At 33.5% G+C, this 19803-nt stretch overlaps 1 protein-coding gene across 1 annotated transcript; it reads left to right on the top strand.

The window, feature by feature from the left end:
* Window positions 1–16847: 16847 nt before the first annotated feature.
* On the top strand, window positions 16848–18114 carry LOC131036218 (16.9 kDa class I heat shock protein 3). Its single transcript, XM_057968065.2, has 2 exons — window positions 16848–17168; window positions 17494–18114. The coding sequence occupies exons 1-2, from the start codon at window positions 16901–16903 to the stop codon at window positions 17775–17777; spliced, it is 552 nt and encodes a 183-aa protein (XP_057824048.1). The 5' UTR covers window positions 16848–16900; the 3' UTR covers window positions 17778–18114.
* Window positions 18115–19803: the final 1689 nt, after the last annotated feature.

Here is a 19803-nt window from a genome sequence, read left to right as displayed (position 1 = left end):
GAAGGAATTCATCTCTACTACAAATTTGACCCATTTTGTAAACACACTCAATTAAAATAAAGATCATTTTGTTCAGCTATATTGTAATTATCAATTTTGTGTTTTATTTTGTTCAATTTTTACTTTTGGTAAAATAAATTTCTCAACTAGTGTATTGTTCCCCAAATTACTAGCCTAATTTAGATAAGTGCTATCACAACCTAGTTGCTCTTGCATGTACCATCGAATGCAATCAGATATTGGATATTTGAATTAAAGACAAGATTCAATGATATTGAAGAACTAGCTACTAACTGCTCGAATTCCTTCAAGTTGTTGATCTAGGTGGCTTGAGAAAAACAAAGATCAAGGATGATGAACCGATTTTTTTTGATGATATGAAGTAACCAAAATAAGTAGTGATCCCCATTGGAAAGGTCATTTGGCAATTGGACTCCCTTCAGAGCCTAGGTAAGTTGTGACATTCCTAAGTTTGACGGGAAAACTGATGTAGAAGTTGTTGGTGATTATATTTTTAAATTGGAGATGTATTTCTTTGTAATTTCCTAGATTAGAGAAAATTAGTAGAGCCCTACTTAAATTAGAATCCCAGTTCAACAATGTTGGATTTCTAGCTTGCTAGCCAAGGAGGAGTTGAAGTAACTCCACTTGATTTAGTGATGGAGGTGAATTTCAATTTGGGTGGTTTTATGGAGGTGAATTTTAGTTTGGGTGAATTATTAGACCTGAAGAAGAATGGAAAGTTGCAATAGATACATGTGCTCAAACACCAACAATAACTACACAATAGAAGCAGGTGGAGCATATGCGTTCAAGGTACAAAGGCATGTTGATTTTGTTGATGGGTGCACCTTTGCATTGTTAGGTAAAGCTTTCAATTGATAATGTCCTTGACACACCACTACTAAATTGGCCACCATGTAAATGGCCATTTTTGGACAATGATGATTTCTAACATAGTGTGTAGGCACCTAAAATATGATAGAGATTTATGCTATTGTTTAGGTCTGCATACAATGAAAGGTCTACATATTGGAAGGAGACAATCATCCATACTTATCACAAGCTTCTACAACTCATGTAGACTCAAGGTGAGTTGCAAAATGACCATGAAAGATGCTCCATGTACCTACAATGGTGAGCCATTTCTAACATACTGTCACCTGAGACTTTTTCTATTTACCATAACAAAGAGATATATGCTATCATTTAGGTTTGCATGCAATGGAAGGATTACATTTTGGGCAAGGAGATAGTCATGCATACTTATTACAAGCCTCTGCAGTTAATGTAGACTTGAGGTGAGTTTTAAAATTACCATCATCAAAGGTGCTCCACGTACCTACACCATTTTTTTTTCAATTGAACATTTGACACAAGAACGGGAGTATTGATAAGGTTGTTGACTGCTTGACTTATCTTTCATCAATAGCTTTGATAACAACACTTGGTTCTTGCAAGCATGAACATTAAAATGACCTTAACTTAACATTAGAGATATTGAATTCTTTGACATATACCAAAAATTCACAATTAGGTGGTAGATTCTTGATTTTCACATAGAAAATGAGCTCCTATGCTACATGAGACACATTTGTATTCCCACTAAGGAACCACCAAAGATGATTTGGGACTTTCACTATAGTTGGGTGAAAAGATAGTGCTACTGCTAATTTTACAAAATTATTCCTATTGTCTGCAATAGGGTCATAGAAGTGTAGTTTCAAGTGACATAAGCAAAACAAGCAATTGTAGATAAAGAGAAAAACAAATGACTAGGGCTAACCTCCTCCTCTTAGTTGTCTTGTAATAATTGTTTTTTTGTTCTGAGCTATTGTCTTGTTTGGACTTTCGGATGTGACTCTTTCCACTTACCTTTCTTTTTGTGAATATGCATAACACTATTTTGGAAATGATAATATAGATCCTCATCCATTAAAAAATAAAAATAATGGTAAAATTCATCTAGACCTTGTGTATGGTCCTCCAAGCCTAGAGTAAGGAGTTTGAAGCCTAGATACATTGATTTGGCACCTAATCCCTAAATAGGTATCTACAATAATAAATTGGTACCTAATCCCTAGGATTGATAAGCTAATAAACAAATTCCATGGAGTAATATATTCCTAAAAAATAGTCCTTGAATTGGGTCACCATCAAACCCATATCTAAGAGGAGGATATATATAAGCTAACTTTAGATTCAACTATATGCACTATGAATATTTATCATTTTATTTTGCTTGAAAAATATGCCTACAACATTCTACTGTTGTATGGATTGTAAAATATTTGAGGAAATTTGTCCACATTTTCTTTGATGACATTCTCATTTATAGCAAGACATTGGAAGTGCACCTAATGTACATATATGAAGCATTGGGGTTTTTGGATTCCTAGACTGTTTTTGATAAAGAGTCTAAATATGGAGTTTCTATGGCATAAATTACATATTTAGAGCACATCATAAGTGTAAAGGGAGTGCAAGTAGACTGGGAAAAATCACGGTGGTTGTGGGTTATGGGTTTGCCTCGACCCCTTGGCCTATAGAGTTACTACAAACTATTTTATAAAGGTTTATCATAGCTAGCCACTCCCTTAACCAACCTAACAAAGGAAGGACCCTTTGAGTAGATGAAAGTGAAACAATAGAATTTTGACAATCTAAAGGTGGTAATGAGGTCATGTCCTCTATTAGCTATTACTAAAAAAATTCTTCCATTTATTTTGGATTTTAATTATTTTGGAGAGGGAATCAAAGTCACACTCATGCAAAAGCACCCCATTGCCTTTCAAATTTATAAATTCAAGTAGGCAAAAATGAGATTCTCAATCTATAATAAAGATATTTTGGCCCTCATGCAAATATTGTCAAATTTCAAGATCAAGATGGACCATGAAATCTTGAAATATTTCCTCAACCAAATATATTTGAATGAGAAACAACAAAAAATGGTAAACTAAACTTCAAGCATTTTATTTTGATCTCAAGTATGTGAAGGGAAAAATAAATAGTCTTGTTAATTCTTTATCTATGAGAGCAAACTTGAACTTAATGTCCAACATCTCCAAAAATTGGAAGACTAATGTGACACATAATACACAAAGAATACATTAAATATCGGTGTTCTAGAAGTGAAATAACAAATTAAAAGTACTTAATATCCAATGACCTCATGCTCTAAAGGACAAGATTATAGGAATCTAATATTAAGACAAAAATTCTAAGGGTAATCCATTACTTGCTTTTTGTGAGCCACTAGTAGTATTTTAAAACTAATAAGAAAATCAAAGATAGGTGCGCTTGGAAGGGACTCCAAGGTGACATCCTCTAATAGGTCAAGGATTTTTTTATTTGCAAATGAAACAAAATAAAGTAGTCATTTCCAATAATATTGTTTCATACCTTGCCAATTATTAATAAAAATGGGTGAGTGCCTTGAGGAATTCATTGTAGGACTCCTCAAGGTCCAAGTCAAGGATTGTATATACATGTTTGTGGAAAAACCCATTTATTATGTACACCTCTTTATCATTTCTTTGAATTAAAAGGCACCATAGGTTGCTAAAGTGTTCTTCTAGGAAGTGTTTATGCTTCATGGAGCACCTAAGAGAATTATGAGTGACATACATACTCAATCCTTGAGCATGTAGAAAAGGCTCTTTTGTTTGGTGGGAACCAAATTCACGCCCAACACTAACAATTACCTTCAAATGGATGAACAAATTAATATAGTAAATAAATGGGTGGAATGCAATAAAAAACTATGCAATGGACTAGCAAAATGCATGAATAAAATGGATCCCCTTGGGGAAGTACCACTATAATACAACTCATCATATTGTCATTGATTTGAACCCCTTCATGATATTATATGGGTATGAAGATTAAAAAATTTGTTGACCCTGTTTATTTTGATAATAGGTTCCAAGGAGCAAGTGACTTGATCCTACAAGGCTAATGCAATTCGAAGTCACTCAAAAAATAATCTCTGACAACCATAAAATCAACAAAAATATGTGTGTTGATTTCCATTATATGGATGAAACATTTGAAATAGGAGATTTGGTATTTTTTTCATTGTAGCCTTACAAGTAGTCATTCGTAAAGACAATCAAATCTGAAAACCTCAGTCCTCACTTTTAGAGGCCATATAAGGTCCAAAAGTAGGTAGTTGAGGTAGCATATGAGTTGTAATTACTAGATGAAATTAATAATGTGTTTTATATATTCTAATTGAAGAGGGCACTGGGAAAACATATTGAACCTTCCTCGAAGATACCTCCTCATCTTGGTCACTAAGACAGTCATAGAGACCAAAAAAAGGAAATTCAAGAGAAAAACCATAACCAAGTACTTGATTAGATGGAATAATATTCTTACTAAGGATGCAACATGGGAAGGCACACAATTTCTTGAATATCCAAGCTTTAAATTGCTCGAGGGAAAGATAAATTGGTTAGGTTAAACTTGTCATGTCCCATTTTCATGTAACTCATGTCATGGATTGAAATGCACATATATTGACTTTGAAACTTTCCTTGATATCACTTTTCATGTATATCCTTCCCCTTTATCTTCCAAGTGTTGGTCTAAGTCCCCTAAAGGTCAAAGTATGAAATCATAGTAAACCTCATGAGTTTGTGTAAGAAATTAGAGTGACAAAGTTAACCTTCCCAAAATGACTCCCTGATCAATTTTACTTATCTCTCTATCCCCATCAAGGTATTTAACCTTCCCCTACCACACCTCCAATCCATTACTTTCTTTTTCACTCATCTCTTCATTGGTACTTTAGAGTTGTACATGCCATCATCGATCCCTTTTGCCAACCCCTACCTTCAAACCGCATTCCTATCATTTTTTATTACCCCTCTCAACTTACCACCCTTGGCATTATGAATACCATTAATGGATAAAATCTCAATGTGGCTTCATGTGGGATTCCAAATGGAATTGAAATTCATCCTAGTACACTTGAAATTGAACTACTTGGGTCCATCTAGTAGGACATGCTAAAAGGAAACCAACAAGCACCATTATAATTGGCATGCGTATTTATTTATTTTTTAAATAAATCACTGACGGAATTCTGACATCCTCCCAAATTTGCACCGACGACCAAACCGTTGGACAAAAAATATCCTCGTCGATGCATAGTTCCTGGCAGGCATCAAAATTCTAACACCGATCAATGAAAGATCCAACGAGGATGTTGTATGTCCGACGGCACTCTATTGTTGGATGCTCATCGTAATCCTCGTCGATGCAAGTTCATGGTAAGCGTCGGAATTTCGACGTCCATCTGACGAGGATTCTTTATGCTTGACGACATTCTCTCATCGGATGAGCGGTTATGGCTGTCATCAGAAGAGTTCAGGATGTCATCAGAATTCCGATGTTAGCTAGCACCATCGGAATGACCGAGGATGAGTTTTCGACAGCTTTTTTTGTTGGCAGTCTGACAAAAGATAATTGAAATTCCGATGATAGGCCGTCGGAAATCATCCCCAAATGTACTAGTGTTGGTACTTACCTAGTTGAATGAACAAAAACATTACATAGTTATTATAACAATTTTACTGTAATATATATAATTTAATGTACATGACTATAAAATGAAAAAATACCTGCAACAATCATTGCCAACATTATGTGCTCCCTCTTTATTGACATCCATGGAGAAATGTTATTGTTGACAACAAAAACAGGCCATACCGAGTAAATAGATCTCAGCTCTCCAAATGGATTGACATCATTCGCTGGCAATGAAAGCCTGAGATTATGAGGTTCTTCTTTATAGTGTGGCGATTTTTCCTCTATGTCTGTAAATGCAGAACCATCCGTAGGCATTCAAATAATGTCATCTCAACTTCTATTGCATGCATGGTAATCCATAAATTGTACCAAGCTTTCGCACCTAAATAATCGTTGCAAACGTGGAATAATGGGAATATAACGAAGAACCTTGCGAGGCACCTTTTTTGTTAGTTGATTTGTTCAATATCTATTGATATGACATTCAGGGCATCCTGTTGCAAATTCGTGTTTTTTATGATATATAATATGATCATTGGGACATACATCTATTGCTTGATACTCCATTCCAATATCTTTCATAATGGCAAATAATTCTCGATATGAGCGAGGTAGAATATTTGATAGTGGTAATAAAAAATCACCTATCAATCTAGAACAAAAAAATTATTAATGGTACATATTTCACCTTTTATTTTACTAGTGATGAAATAACAGCAAAAATAGATGAAAAAAGATGACATATATGACATACCTTAACATATGTGAGATTGTTATGTTGGATAAACCATTCATAACCTTCAATTTCACCAACAACAATACAGCAGAGAGAAGAGTTGTTTGGGAGCCTTCGTAAAGGGGCTTGTATTCCTTCTCAAGTACAGGTAAATCATGAACAACATCAAAATCATCATGATCATCATGATCAATTGCACCACTAATAAATGTGTCATGGATCAATGTATGTGTACCATCATCTTCAAATGTGTTTTCTTGCACATGATCATCTTCTTCCATAGGATCATTATCTTCAACTTTGATATTCACACCTCCATGTTCCTCCACTTGGAAAGCCACATTCTCTGGGCCATGGTAGTCCATATCATGTGCCCTACGGTGCCCCACCTATATAAAAATTATCAACATAAATAAACCATGATCGTGATCCCATTAACAAGTGATTGTTTATGTATATAAATTGTTAAAATGATATAATCATTTCCAAATGCAATCAATATAAATACATATAATGAACAACTTACCAATGGATGATAATCATGCCCCCCTTCAATGTGACCATGCTGCCTACAATGTTTCTCAGTTGTTGTGATTAAAAGTCTTCTAGTCTTTAAGCCCTTACAATTTTTGCAGGGACAATAACCTTTCCCATCACATTTTCTTTTCAAGCTAGACCACAATCTAGCAATTGTCTCCTTATTTTGTTCTTCGCTGATATTATCTGACATGATCTTTCTTCACAGGCAAAAAAATTGGGCTATGGAAAATTCGGTCTATAACCTTCACAAACCAAGCAAAATGATGTCGCAAGTACGGAAAACAATGTTCGTGCGTGGTTTTTTTTTTCACTTTTTCACTTTTCTATTTTTCCTTAGAATTCTAATAAATGTCAAGCAATATTTTTTAAAAAAAATTGACACAAATTGCCTTGTAAGATCCGACAAAACAAAATAAATCCCATAGTTTGTCGAAAATTTTCGTTGGAAAATGCACCCAAATGAGTTTGTGTGTGTGTGTGATATATAGATATATATGTGTGTGTGTGTGTGTGTGTGTGTGTATGTGTGTGTGTGTGTGTGTGTGTGTATGTGTGTGTGTGTGTGTGTGTGTGTGTGTGTGTGTATATATATATATATGTGTGTGTGTGTGTGTGTGTGTGTGTGTGTGTATGTATGTATATGTATACATACATACATACATACATACATATATATATACATATATACATATATATATATACATTTATATATACATTTATATATATATATATATTCCATGCATGTCTCTGGATATATATGTGCATATATATGTACATATATGTGTGTGTATATGTATATGTATATGTATATGTATATGTATATGTATATGTATATGTATATGTATATGTATATGTATATATGTGTGTCTCTATGTGTGTGTGTGTATGTGAATATATATGTGTATATATGTATATGTATATAGATATAGATATATACATAAACATATATACATATATATATATGTATCTATATGTATATATGTGTGTGTGTGTATACATGTATATATATATACATATATACATACATACATACATATGTGTGTGTATATATGTATACATATATGTATGTATGTATATATATGTATATATATACATGTATACACACACACATATATATACATATATACACACCTTGTAGAAAAGGAAGCGAGACTGGAATACATTTTTACATATGAACAAATAGAAGACATTTGTACTAAGGCTTTGAAAAAAGATACCTTTGAGTATCTTAGGAAAAAGTTAGGGGTTATTGCACCTCCTTTTTCTAACTAGATGCATTTTCAGTGATGCATCTTTCCAGGGGGAGACTTAGCACTTATCCTTGTCTCGTTGATTTATGTTGATGTTTCTCTAAGGAAGAGTAGTGGTGTGAGTTGGTCAATATGTTTATTTTTCATTAAGTTCCCTTTGTCGTTGTTATCAAAGGGGGAGAGAGTATTATATGGGAGAGAGTATTGGATGGGAGAGAACTTATAAAATGGGAAAGATAATTGGAGAGAGAGTTGTTGTGAGATTATCACTTTTTCATTGGTGTTGTTGTTTATTGTTATTGTCATGAATGACAAAGGGGGATATTGTTGGAGATTGTTGATAGCATGATCTTGTATTATTGTCATCGATGTCAAACCTAGTTATCTAGATGGATGTTGGTCTGGATATGCTTTGTCAAACCTTGATTATCTGAATGGATATTGGTCTTGATAATCTTTTGGTGTTAGTTGTGTCATCTTGTATTCAAGTGGGTATAGAATACTTTTGGTGCCCTCCAAATATGTTAATTATTTTCCAGTTTAGTGGATCATGTTCTTTTGGTCTGGATATATGTCTGAAGATGCATTCAAATGTTTATTTGGGTCTCACCTTGGTGTGTAGAGATTCACATGGAGTGTTTTACATTGGAAGTGGTTATGTGGCGAACTAGTTGATTATACCTACACCATATGCTTTGTACCGTATTTTGGAGTATATGTTAGCTTGTGTAGATTTTCAGATCATTCATGGAATGATGCATTATAATTTGTTTTAGTTTCCTCTTTCTCCTAGAGTGGACCAATCTAAGTATTTTAGGTTAGGATGGCTTATTTTGTGTAATATTGCTTATTTTGTTTTGGTCAACCCTCAATTAATTTTTTCAATGTTGTATCTCATATTTTAGATGTGTGGATGGATGAATTTATTGTGAATGAGAAGTGAATTGGGTGAGAAGTGTATGCAAATGATTTGCAAGAAAATAATTTGAGTTTGTAGTGATGAGAAAGTCAGTTTGAGAAGAGATTTGAAGCTATTATATTTTGCAAGACAGTGTGTTGTGATAGTGAATATTATCATATATGTTTGCCATGTTATTGGTCACTTGATTGTTGGTCAAGGATAATTTCATGATCAAGAGAATTCTTCTCAATTAAATTTTAGCTATTTCATTTATTATTGATTAAAAATGAGTCCTTTGGCAACAGTTTGTATCTTGTCTTAAAGAGTGTTCTTCAATTGTACAAGTCCTCTTGTATCTTGCCTAAGGTAGTGTGCCTTAGTTTTTCAATTCCTTCAAGTGTTGGTGTTCATTGGTTGCAAGTCTAAAATGTTGTAAACATTGGTATTCATATTATGAGTTAGATTCTCACCATGTTTTTTCCCTATTTGGGTTTTCAATATAAATCTAGAGTGTTCATGTGTTTATCAGTTTATGCTTTATGTGTTGATGATTAAAGTGATATTGTTAAATAAGTTGATTAATAATTGTTTTTAAATTTTTGGACTAATTAACCCTCCCCCCCACTCTTATTCCTAATGGGTGTTCAACTATAACAGAGAAAAATAAATAAGTCATAGGAGCCTATCAAGCCCTTCTAATTCCTAAACAGATAAACTATACAAAGGTATGGATTGAAGGGGATTCTGAAAATACTTTCCAATGTCTCAAGAAAGAAGTCAATCCATCTTGGAATATAGCTAATTGGATAAATGTATCTCGTTCAATTATTAACTCTTTTGAAGAATGTAAAATTTCCCACACTTATAGGGAAAATAATAAGGTGGTAGACCACTTTGCCAACCTAGGAATTAAAGCCCCTGAAAAATTAATTTAGAGAAGAGGGGATATATTGAATGATGAAGTGAAGGGATTAATTAGGCTGGAAAACCTTGCTAGTCGAGAAGATAATTTGCAATGATTATAATGATAATCTCTAAATCAGACTATAGATTTTTTGTAATTAGCATTAGTTGTGTGTGGCATGTGGAGAACACTTCTTGGGTGGTCAAAATTAATTTCTCTTCTAGAGCCTTCTTCCCACACATTTTCTGGGTGCGTTTGGGATCAAATTGCATTCACACACAGTTTGGGGCCATTTCTTGTTTGAAGAAATATAGTACTTTGGTCATTTTTAGACCAGTTTACGAGCACAGTGGTTGTGATAATATGGGGGGAGATTTGAAGCATGTGGAGGATTGCACAATACGGAAAAACAATAAAATAATTTGGAGAATTTTGGAGAAAGGTGGTTTCACCACCTATATTGAGAAATTGCATGGGGCTAAAGCAAAGGTTATGAAAGGTTTTGTCAAAAATTATAATAAGGGCTTTATTAACCTTTTTGGAAGAGATGTTTCCATCAATGAGGACCTTGTTTCAAAGATCACTAGCCTCTCTGCCAATGGAGCTAAGTTCTACAAAGAGAGAAAATTTTCCAAGAAGGCAGTGAAACCTTTCCCTAAGCAAGAGAAGGAGAAGAGGGATTTGGTGAGAGATGGGACTACTAGCTACAATACTGTGAAGATTAAGTCCATCTAGGATGATGTCCTGAAGGTGATTATGGAGTATGTCACTCTTGATGGACACTATACCAAAGCTTTCGCCTACCATTTTTCTCTCCTTAACCATTTCTAGCATAAGGTGAGAATTCCCTTTTCCTTCTTTCTTGTGAGCTCATTAAGTTCTAGCATTGTTGATCACAAGAAGGACCTTGTCAAAAAACCATGTTTTGCATGGACTTATCCTTCTTATCTTTGAACATGCCAAATCTTTGTCGCTTGTGACGTCCTCTCTCCATGAGGTTAATTGTGACTTGGAGGATTCTCAATCCTCAAAGGATGAGTATCATACCGAGACTAGTGATGAAGACTTCTCCCCCACTACAACCACCCCTAAAAATAAGGGGAAAGCTAGTGTTCTTAAGAGCCCTAAATCTAAAAACCCTCAGAGCTCCAGCTCTCCCCCCCTATTGGTAATATTCAGATTGATCCTAAGCTTGTTGGTGCTTTGGTTCATAACCTACATAGCCAAGATAAGATTCCTTCTCCCTCTGCTTCTAGCGAGCCTCCACCTATGCAAAACTTTAAGAATCGCCAGCCCTTTCCAAGCTCTCTTGACCCTACTTCGCATTTGCTTTGTTCTGAGAAGGATACTGTTACTGATGTACTAGATTTAGCCAGAGATGGGGTTGTGGATACCTTTAGTATTTTTAAGTGGATCTTTCATGAGACTAAGGACATCCAACTCAAACAAAGAGCTGACAGTAGCAAATTGAAGATTATTAAAGATAAAGTTAAGCAATTAGAGAAAGTATAGGTGTCGGATTAGATTACCCCCAGGTTTGAGAAAGAGAAGGCCTCTATCATCAAATTCCTTAAAACAACTATGAAGGCTTTCGATAACTTCCAAAAAGGCGATGAAGTCGGAATGGCTACACTGGAAGACCAAAATGCTAAAATCAAGGAATCCATCAAAGCGATTGTTAAAACTAGTCATGGGGTGATTGGTGCCACTGTGGAAAGCTTAAAGAATATGATTTGTATCCTTGAAGAGCAGTTCCAGCTAAAGGATGTGGTGGATGTGGATGCTAACACTGAATAGGACATCTCCTCAGGACCCAGCAAATGGACCAGAGGTACATTGAAAAGAAAGGTAGTTGGACCTCCTCCTGACTTTCAAAAGTTCAAGAATATCACCAACAATATGATAGAGATTGCAAAAGAGATGGAACAAGCGATAAAATTGTTGGGGTTTAGGGTTAATTCGTCGTTGTGTCTGTATTGGTTCTTTGTTGTCTTTTCTATGTCTGGATTGTTTTGCTAGTCCCTATTTTTGTCTTTTCGCTCTATCTAGTTTGTGCCCCTTTGTTATAATGTGGATAATGTTATATATGGGGTTGTTCAATTTTAGTGATCTTTGTTGGCTTAACTCCTTGTTAAGTCTAGACTGATCTTTGTTTTTGTAGAGGGTTTCGGGTTGCTTCAAAACCTATTTTTGCCTTAATCAAAAACAAAGAAAAATAATTAATTTTATCTAAAATATAGTTGATCATTGGGGTAAAAAAAATTTCTTTTGCATGTGTGGCTTCTTCACATTTTTATAAATTCAATATGGGTATCACACTAAAATATTTCAAATTAGATTTTGGTGATCATTTTAATATTTAAATAATTTTTATTAATTTTCACCTACTTTATGTTATTTTTAACTCCACTAAAATACTATTGGAAGACTAGAAATTGAATTGGAAAACAAAGAACATCGATATTTAATGTTCAATGTACTAGGTCAATTTTTAATGAGATCTAACACCTCATTATCATTTATCTCTTTCTTTTCAGATGGGGATTTAATGAAAATTTTCATTCTTGATATTCAGTCTCTTGAAAACCTTAATGCCACATCTAGTAGCTAGGATATAGGGATTCAAAGATGAGACTTGAAAATCCATTAGAAATATGCAAACTACTTGGGAGATAATTTTGGTAGGATGAGATGGTTTTCTATTTTTTAGTTTGGTGGTTTTTAATTTTTTTTTCTAATATTCAATGTTTCCAATTTATGAAATATAATCACTAATAATAATTTAGTGGGTTTATACTATTTTATTTCTAGCATATTCATGATTTATAAATTAGTGGTTGTATCTCTAATCAATATTGCCTAGCTATTAGAGTAGAGAAAAATAATGTTCAAATAAATTTTGTGTGTGAAATAGGTAGTTGGACATTAAGTATGGATGCATCTAAGCCTTGCAAGTATAAGGGAACCACTAGGATAATAACTGTTGTAGCTGGGAAATAAAATATTTTCTTATATAGTATGTGCTATGAAAGGTTAGAATAAGTTGTTATGGAGATTATCATGATTGTGTTCGATGACATGAACAAGATTCAATTAACTTAAAATTATAGTGAACTGGCATATGACACTAGATGTACATGACTAGAAAGTGTCACTTGTAGAGATTTAAGGATGATGACTATTAGTATCAATGTCTATTGATAAAACTAGGAGATATGAAATGATATGAATGTGATTAGTTAGATTATTTAATGTTATATATTATATGATTTTCCATTTAATTCAATGGGGTTAAACCATAACTTTTTCCTTTCACTTACTTTAGCAAGGAGGGGGCCCTGAAGCCTCACAAAAAAAAAATAGAGAGCAACAACACGGTCTTTAGCATCAAATAGCTAGACAACCAAAAAGTTCACACATATCTCTTAGAAGTAATCAAAACCGTCATATCATCATATCTAAACATACTAATCTTGTCTAGCCACCATCTATCCATAAGATAACTACTAGAAGTTAAGTATAAAGAGTCCTTAAACTTATTAGAGAAGTTAACTCTAATAAAATCCCTAGGCACATGAAACGTAGGCCTATTCATATAAGAGTCTTTAAATATACATATATATATATATATATATATATATATATATATATTTATTTATTTATTTATTTATTTATTTATTTATTTTTAAAATCATCATAGACCAAAAAAAGGAAACTAATTCAGATGCATCTTAGTCCTCCTTGATAAGGTTCCATTCCTACTCCATTCACTGCATCTTCTCATTCTAGATATCTAGATATGGAGTGTCATCTTTCTTCTCTTCCTCCTACGCTTTTCCATGCTTCCCCACTTTTTTAGCTTTTTTCTTCATCCTGCTTTACCCCGAGACAAATCCCATGGCCGCTTTCCACATTATGCCATAAGTGATAGCACATAGAGATCTTAAGGACCTATCCATTTGTTGTTATCCCTACTTATATTCTTCTACCTTGGCTTCAACATTCATTACCTTGACCTGCAACTCAATTATTTAGTTATGCTTCTTTTTGGCACTACGATTCTCCATATCAGTAGGGGATTTTTGAGAGCAGGGCACCATTTCCACATTATCCAGAGAGTTATGAGGCGGGGAAATTGATTCAGAATCCTCCTTATCTTCCAGAGATTCACTCTCATCATCCAACTCTTCCTTATATTTCTCCTCTTGTTCCTCCTCTTCCACTTGAAATTCCTCATCCTCTATATCCTCATTACAGGATTCATCATCATCATTCAAGCTGAACTCCTCAATCAGTTCAAGGGAAGCATCAATGGGCTTAATTTTGACTTTCCTATCTTTAGCAAGGAGATGGGCTAACCTTCTCTCACCAGAGCTACCCTCTTTCTTTTCTTTATCATGAGGTTCATCATGTTCTTTCTCAAAATCTTGTAATTCAAGGTCAGTAGTGATATTCCTCTCGCTAGGGTCTTTATCAAACTTTCTAGCCTTAACAAGGCTATTTTTTGGGGTTTTTGACTTTCTTTTATCAGGGTTGGTTTTAAGCAAAGCCACTTCTAGGGTTTCCACCTCTAGCTTGACACAAGGCTTTTTGCCTTTAGATTTTGCAATAGGGTTATTGTCACTCGAAGCAAGGGGTTGGCCTCAACAAGCTCAATTTTGATAGAGGAGCATTGGGCCTCATTATTATGCCCAAAATTCCTTGGGAGAGTGAGCGGATGATTGTGATGAGGGAATGATCAAACGCATACTAATACATGATATAAATAAACCCTTGATGGAGTGGCGGGTTAGCACCATTAGAAATACTTGCAAAAAGCAAAGTGAAGAGAAAATAGGGTAGATTAATTCTATCGCCATGCCTAATGTGGTTCAAGATGGGGAAATGATAGCCATCCACAGAGGTGTAGTGACCTTTTAAGGTAAAGTAGTCCGTAACAAATTAACTCACAATAGCAAAGGGCTTAGGAAGGATAGAAGGACCATACCCATTGTGCACCACCACCAACTTCTCTCCTTTTTCAAAAAAAATCTTCATGCAATGCTTGTAATCTCTCAAAATTTTCTTCTTGGCTTTCTTGCCCTCATCCTTCAACCTGGTTACCTCTGCTATAAGCTCTAGTGAAACAACAAAGAAAATATGATCAATTGGAACTTCGCCATTCCGCCAAGAGTTGCAGAATCTCACTGAAAGGGATTTGTTATAACCCTTCATGGCTAAGAAGAAGGGAGTCATACCCTCTCTGTGGAAAGGGTCCCACACCTCTTCATTTTTTTTAATCTCCTTATAGATTTTAGGCTCTGTCCTCTTCAAAGGGCTCCCCATTTCAAAAAACATAGGCACAATGTTATGGCAGAAAGTCTGAAAGTGACACACAAAGAAATGACAACTCGTAATTCTAACCCTACCAGATAAAAAACACTTACCAAAAAGGCTTTCTTTAAAATGATCTTCACCACTATCCCCACATATGAAAGGACATCTCGCATCATGGAAAATATCACTTATGAAACCACTGCCTTTCTGTTGAATTATTTCCTCATCCTTAGTAATTAAGGTGAAGTGGAGTAGAAAAAGCTCCATACTTCTAACATCAGAAAAGGAATTAATAACATTCATGTCGTCACTTATCTTATTAGGCATCAGGCACAACTCCCACATTAGCCACCCAGTCAGCATCCTGGTCATCATCCAGGTCATCATCCAAATTTCAATTTCAATTTGGAAAAGTTTGACGCCCATATTAAAAAATGACAAAAGAGGAAAAAGGCAAACGCAGTAACTAATTTTTTTTGTTATCCAAATGTGAACTAAAATATTTTATTTATATTAATTTGATGTTTATGAATGTGGGGATGTGAATAATTGCATGTTGTAAGGTGGTTGGATAGTTTAGGAAGTTAAAATATGTATCTTTACAAAGGCATTTAAAGTAAACGTAATTATATCCCAATGAAATGTAGATAAATCATGGTAAATATTTTATTTTCATGAGGGTGTTTTTGATCCAACATTTTTTGCCTAACCCTTATATATTGTACTTACTATAAATATCGTTAACCCTTTTATAGTTATGACACTTAACACCAACACAAACCATTTTGTTTGGTTTTCCCACTTGGAGACATTTATAGATGTAATCTTTCAATCTAACTAAACTTCTTTATTCTCTAATATAAGATTTTTGTTATATGATATGGTATGTTTGTCATTATTTGACATAATGGTATTATCTTTTGATTTCTTTTTCCAATAGTTTTGACATAATGTTATATTAAACTTCCCACATTCATGTAATCCTTCCAACCTTACTTAGATCATACATATGATGCTTACATCCTTAAACACTTTAAAACATGCATGAATCATCTTTAATATGAAACTTTTCCTTAGAATTAGAAGTTATAATATGGGACTATCTTTTGTTTACCTTCACATTAAAGCATATCCACTTAATCCAACACATTAACATATATTCATTATATTTTTCTAACCTAAAAACTAATACACAATATTAATGCAATTTATTTCAAAAGATAATATATGTTAATTGAAGTGACACCTTTGTATCCATCCTCTATTACAATATTAAAATGACACTTTCATTAATCCTACAACATAATTAATTGAAATAAAACCTACTTAAACATTACACCATTATTAGATAAAGTTGAACTTTCATGAATCCAATTCTATAATTAGCTAAACTTTTCCCCTCTAATGTGAGGCAGTCGCATCTACATCTTGCTATGGTTTACAAAAATTTAAGCCGACTCCTTTCGGTGGTATTTTCGAGAATAATCTACTTATCTTCTTCACTTTGAATCACTTTAACAAAGCATGCGTTTCTTTATTCCGATACTCAATTATTAACCACGAAATTCTAGAAAAGCATGCATACAAACAAAAACATTAAAGCAATCGAATCCAAAACCGGCTCTATATATGCCACCGAACCACAGAGTAAAATCCATCGGTGTACTTGCCTCATTTGCTTTCTCAAAGATACTCAATTGCTTAACAAGTGCAGAATGGCCTTATCCCAAGCCTTTGCAGATGACTACAACAGCGAATTGGACGTAGAGACAGAGGAGCTACTTCAATCAATCATCATGCCAAGGTTGAATTCAGTATTCGGAGAAGGTCACCTCTTTGATCCCTGCCTCTTCGGGACTCTCTGGGATCCATCACAGCCTTTTCCACTCTGGGATTTCGATGACTTAGAAGCCATTGCAAACACTTCTCTCATCGACTGGACTGAAACTGACAATAGCCACATTCTCCTTGCCCAACTCCCAGGTATATAACCCATCTCTGCATGCTGGTTTTATTTTGCTTTGCTAACTGTATAATTAGTAGTTTTAACTCTCTTGTTTACGTAGCTTATACAGTTTTTACTAGTAGTTTTAACTTGCTTATGTTTTAGAATTCTTTGACAGCTTTTCTATTTGGTAGTTTAGAATTTTCATCAATATATCAGATCATATTTTCTTTATTCTTATGTTTTCATGGTTCTATGATCTATACCTAATGAATCTATAAACTAAAACGTTGATGAGAAAAACTATTCTATGTTAACGAAAATCTAATAGCTCTAGTTAAGATTTTTGTTTTTGTTTGGCAGGTTTAACTAAAAATGATATTCAGGTGATTGTGGAGGATGGGAGCATTCTTGAGATTAGTGGGCAATGGAAGAAGCAGAATGAAAATAGCAGGGGCAATGGAGAAGAGCGTCGTGCAGAGTGGTGGGAGGAGGGATACGTGCGAAGATTCAAGCTTCCGGATAATATTGACAGTGACAAAATAGAGGCCAAGATAGAGAATGGTGTATTGAACGTCCAAATTCCAAAGGGAAAGGTCTCTGCTAAGCTGCCTGATCAAGTGAAGATCATACAACTTAAGGATTGAATTCAGATAACATGAAAAATATTAGGGGTTAAGACTATTGCTATAAGTTTTTCAAAGCCAGTGGAAATAGAACATTACCAATGTACCAATTCCATAGGCTATCTTAATTATATGAATGTTCAGTAGAAATTAGTTGTATGAACTATATAATAAAATAAAGATACATAGTATATAAAAGATGCTGATTACGATGTGTTTTAGGTCAACTTATGTTTCTATTTCTGTGAGATGACATGAATGGAAAATCTAATGGTTTCATTGGGTGTACCTTATTTCAGAAATGGTACATGTAATATATGGATTTTAAATATGTTTGAAAAAACATATTTTTAAAGTTTTTAGAGAAAATTTGGAAAGCTGGATCAGTAAATTATGAATGCAAAATTTTAAGAACTCTCATAAAAGAATGTATGTAACAAGAATTAGTCAAAAAATTATCATAAAAGTGTGTAAATGTATAATGATCTCCTTGCATATATAGAATAAGAAGTAAAAAATTGAGTAGCCTTCCCAGAGATGTGACACATGTAAAATACTTGAAACAAGTGTGAGAGCATGTATCATATGTTTATGAGGTGAAACACTAAACCAAAAATATGAAAATAAATTTGAGATTGTTATTAGAAACATGTAAAATTCTTAGATCTTTAGAAAAAAAACACATTTATAAATTGATGATTAGTTGATGGATATGTATTTAAATATTATTAATATTATTAAAAAATATAAAATAATAGTAAAATCTAATAGTTTATGGATTACATGGTTTCCATATTGACATGATTAAATCTTTCAAATGTGATACTTAAAGAAGATTTTAATTTAAAATTTACATTAGATATATGTAATTGTAGCACTTGGTTCTAAATCATTTATACCTTACACTTTTGTGCTTTATGCAATAAGAGTGTACACATGTTGTATTCATGCATAAAAGTTAGTAAAATCTTTTAAGTATTCATCACATCAACTTCTTGAATCTCAAAAATATTGACCCGCAAATCATTTGGACCTCTTTATTCAAAATCTTAGTTTAAAATTGAACTTTTTATTTGTGGTGTGAAATTAACCTCTACACCTCTTCATTTTAGTTTTGAAAATTGGGTTCTTGTCGTTCCCTTCCAACTAGTTACTACCCACCATCTTGAGTGCAGCATACTTCAAATTATATTTTAGGGTGTTGTCTTAAAGGGCAAACTCTAATTCCTTGTGATTATCTAATAGGAATCTAGGATTCAGGACATGTACTTATAAATCATTAAGAAAAAAGGTTAGAATTTTTTGTTCACTAGTAAGTCAACATTTTCATACTTAATAATGAATATCCATATCGTATTGGTGATTCTTGTCTTTGATCATTTTCACAATTCATTAGGTTAACCTAGCTAAGAATTACATGATCCTCACTTAGAGAGATCCATAAAGTGCTTATCATCATTGTCAATTAGTTGTTATATGTTTAGATATCGAAAGGAAAATAAAACCATATTTTAAACCATATAACCCCAATGATCAATTTTATGTACAAAGAATGACTTTATCGGATCTATAGATCAATTTAATATCTCACTTTTGACCCAAAGTTATTTCATAGCATGAAATCACCTTAAACTTTGAATAGTTGGGTCTTCAATTTGAAATCAATTGTCTAATACATATTGGTGTTTTGAGTAGTGATAAATCATTGTATATCTTTCACTTTCACATTGATATTGATTCCAAATACAAGCACGTTTATTTATTTACCTATATAAATTTTATCCATTTATTACCACATATATTTATTAGTAGTAATGTCAACTCTATATATTTAGGCCATTTTGTTATTACAAATTAATATTTTTTCTTATAATATTTATGTAAAGGTGTATTAAATTATTTTATTTTTTTATGAACCTGATGTATATTATACCCCATACAATTATACCCTTATAGCTTACTCTTCCTCATTAGGGTCCTAGTGTTAGGAAAATGGTGTATCAACCGTATAATAATAAAAGGTAATATTGATAAAAGGTTACTATTG

This window comes from Cryptomeria japonica, chromosome 6, assembly GCF_030272615.1.
Source record: "Cryptomeria japonica chromosome 6, Sugi_1.0, whole genome shotgun sequence".
Classification (NCBI taxonomy): Eukaryota; Viridiplantae; Streptophyta; class Pinopsida; order Cupressales; family Cupressaceae; genus Cryptomeria; species Cryptomeria japonica.
The sequence above is the reverse complement of the archived record's forward strand: the minus strand, read 5'-3'. Positions and strand labels throughout refer to the sequence as shown.